At 39.9% G+C, this 2,844-nt stretch overlaps 1 protein-coding gene across 1 annotated transcript in view; it reads left to right on the top strand.

The window, feature by feature from the left end:
* ap4e1 (adaptor related protein complex 4 subunit epsilon 1) overlaps positions 1–2,047 on the top strand; it is a 27,811-nt gene extending 25,764 nt beyond the window's left edge. The window contains exon 21 of the mRNA XM_038299206.1: positions 689–2,047. Within this exon, the coding sequence (XP_038155134.1) occupies positions 689–849 (161 nt within the window). The 3' untranslated portion in view covers positions 850–2,047. The remainder of the gene's footprint in view (positions 1–688) is intronic.
* Positions 2,048–2,844: the final 797 nt, after the last annotated feature.

The raw sequence follows: 2,844 nt of genomic DNA, 5'->3' as shown, positions 1-2,844 counted from the left end.
TCATCCTCTGACATGGGAGCTGGCTCGGAGCTCGTCTGCCTGGCTGTGTGTTTCCTGGACGGGGCCGCCTGTGGAGCTGGTTGACAGCTGCCTTTTGTATCTATGCTTCTTTTTCTATGTCTGCTTCTGTCTCCTTGAACCCCAGTGGGCCTCAGCAGATGGCCGCTCACACTGAGCCTGGTTCTGCTGGAGGTTTCTTCCTGTTCAAAGGGAGTTTTTCCTCTCCACTGTCGCTACAAGCATGCTTAGTGTGAGGGATTGCTGAAGAGTCAATGAGTCGATGCAATCAGCTGGTTTTTCTTAGATAGAAAACTTTGAATCAATCTGACTGGATGATCTGGTTGAACTGGAAAGTGACCTGAGATGAAATGATGTGAATTGGAGCTATAGAAATAAACTGAATAGAATTGATTACTTGAGCCAGTAATGCAGCATCTCTCAGAAAACTGGTCTTAAGTGTCCTTCCTGATCAGGTTATGTCATCTTATCTCACTATTACGAGATTTTATCCCATATGAGATAAAATCTCTTAATATTGAGGTCCGGATCTCATAATTATGAGATAAGCTGTCTGATTTATTATTATTTTTTCCCTTTAGTGAATGCAATCCGCTTCCGTACAATTTAGCAAATACTCTAAAGAAACAAAATGCTTCCACAGCAGTCACTGTGTTTACTGTTTTCTCAGGTGCGGAAGGCATCGTGGCGTGCTGCCTGCGGCAGGATCAGCCGTGTCTCATGCACTGTCGGGTGCATGCCGGCATGTTGGCCGTCTGGCTGCGCTCTCCCGTCCCCGAGCTGCCCGACTGCCTCCTCTACCACTGTCAGAGGGCTCTGCAGGAGCTCTGAGGTCCTCTGCTGCCTCCGCAGAGCGGCAGGACACACTGGCACCAGCAGCTCTCATTTCTCTGACTGTTGTTTCATTTAGTCTCCAGTGGTTTGAAATGAAGGGACGTCACGGCAGGCAATAAGCTCAGGGTTTCCATGTGGGTTTTAAATGACACTATTGTCTTAAAAAGGTAATTAAAAAGAACTACTTTGGTGATTTTTCCCCCTTACTTTTATAAGTGAGTTAAATCTAAACCTGCACTTTTATGTCCTTTTAAAGATTATTTTAATAGTATTGAACAAAAAATTTATTTTCTTTCCATTGGTTTGCTTCATGATTCATAAAACAGCCTTTATTTATGTGGTTATAGTTTTGACTTAAAAAGTTTGTTCTTAAATGATCTGCAGAGAAGCATAAAGAGGTTTTTTTTTCCTTTTGTAAGACATATTTTCATCAATGATAGAAAAATATTTTTCAACACAATTTCTCCCATCAGTCCCCTAAATTTATATATTGCCAGTCGTATATTTGGTGCTCCCAGTTTTAGTGTTTTAGAGGGAAAGGTTAAGAAAGTTGAAATTTAAAGGCAGTCTACATTGATTTTTTTGCTTTATTCTTTAATAACATTTTGATATTAATGTACTATCTCTAAAGATATATTTATTTTTCTCCCCAAACTGCTCAAATTGGTCAAAATACACAAAAAGAAACAATAATTTTGTTTTTGTTAGTCGAAGTTAACATTATTACTTTGGTGGTGATCTCTGAAGCACAACAGCAAAGCTCACATTTATATACGTTTGTCTTTATAACAATAATTTGCTGTTCATGTGAGATTATCATCTTTCATTTATTTCTGTTGGTCATCCTAAAACGTTAAATCCAGTTGTCTTTCACGAGGGAATCTTTGCACACATTCAGTATTAAATGCATATTTATTTAGTTTTTTTTCTCCAAATACTTTGTTCTGTCTCACAGGAGATCTGATGCGCAGTTTTTTTCTGTGCAGGATTGTTGGAGATTCTTTCTTTATTGATGTTGGACACACTGATTTAAAGCTGGACAGTGTTTGTAAACCTAAACCTTTATGCCTTATGTTGTAATGCCAGGACGGCATGTTTAATTTGTGCCTGTGGTACAGAGACGAGTCCTCGTTCCTTGGAGTGCCTCTCGCTACGTTCTGGAAATATGTGAATAAATGCAACACTTGTAAATGGACCAGATTGTGTTTTATTCATTATAACTGACACAAGATGATTTATACTGTATCAAGCACATAGGAGGCAATGGAGATGCCATATCTTTTAATCCTTTAGACCAACAGAAGTTTTAATACAGTTAGGTCAAAAATGTGATTCTGTTCAGTTTATTTCTATAGCTCCAATTCACATCATGTCATCTCAGGTCACTTTCCAGTTCACCAGATCATCCAGTCAGATTGATTCAAAGTTTTCTATCGAAGGAAAACCAGCTGATTGCATCGACTCATTGACTCTTCAGCAATCCCTCACACTAAGCATGCTTGTAGCGACAGTGGAGAGGAAAAACTCCCTTTGAACATGAAGAAGAAAGAAACCTTGAAGAAACCTCCATAAAATTAAAAACATATAGATATATTTATATATATATATACACTCACCGGCCACTTTATTAGGTACCCCATGCTAGTAACGGGTTGGACCCCCTTTTGCCTTCAGAACTGCCTCAATTCTTGGTGGCATAGATTCAACAAGGTGCTGGAAGCATTCCTCAGGGAGTTTGGTCCATATTGACATGATGGCGTCACACAGTTGCCGCAGATTTGTCGGCTGCACATCCATGATGCGAATCTCCCGTTCCACCACATCCCAAAGATGCTCTATTGGATTGAGATCTGGTGACTGTGGAGGCCATTTGAGTACAGTGAACTCATTGTCATGTTCAAGAAACCAGTCTGAGATGATTCCAGCTTTATGACATGGCGCATTATCCTGCTGAAAGTAGCCATCAGAAGTTGGGTACATTGTGGTCATAAA

Source organism: Cyprinodon tularosa, unplaced genomic scaffold (genome assembly GCF_016077235.1).
Source record: "Cyprinodon tularosa strain WSP-4 unplaced genomic scaffold, ASM1607723v1 ctg1117, whole genome shotgun sequence".
Classification (NCBI taxonomy): domain Eukaryota; kingdom Metazoa; phylum Chordata; class Actinopteri; order Cyprinodontiformes; family Cyprinodontidae; genus Cyprinodon; species Cyprinodon tularosa.
The sequence above is the reverse complement of the archived record's forward strand: the minus strand, read 5'-3'. Positions and strand labels throughout refer to the sequence as shown.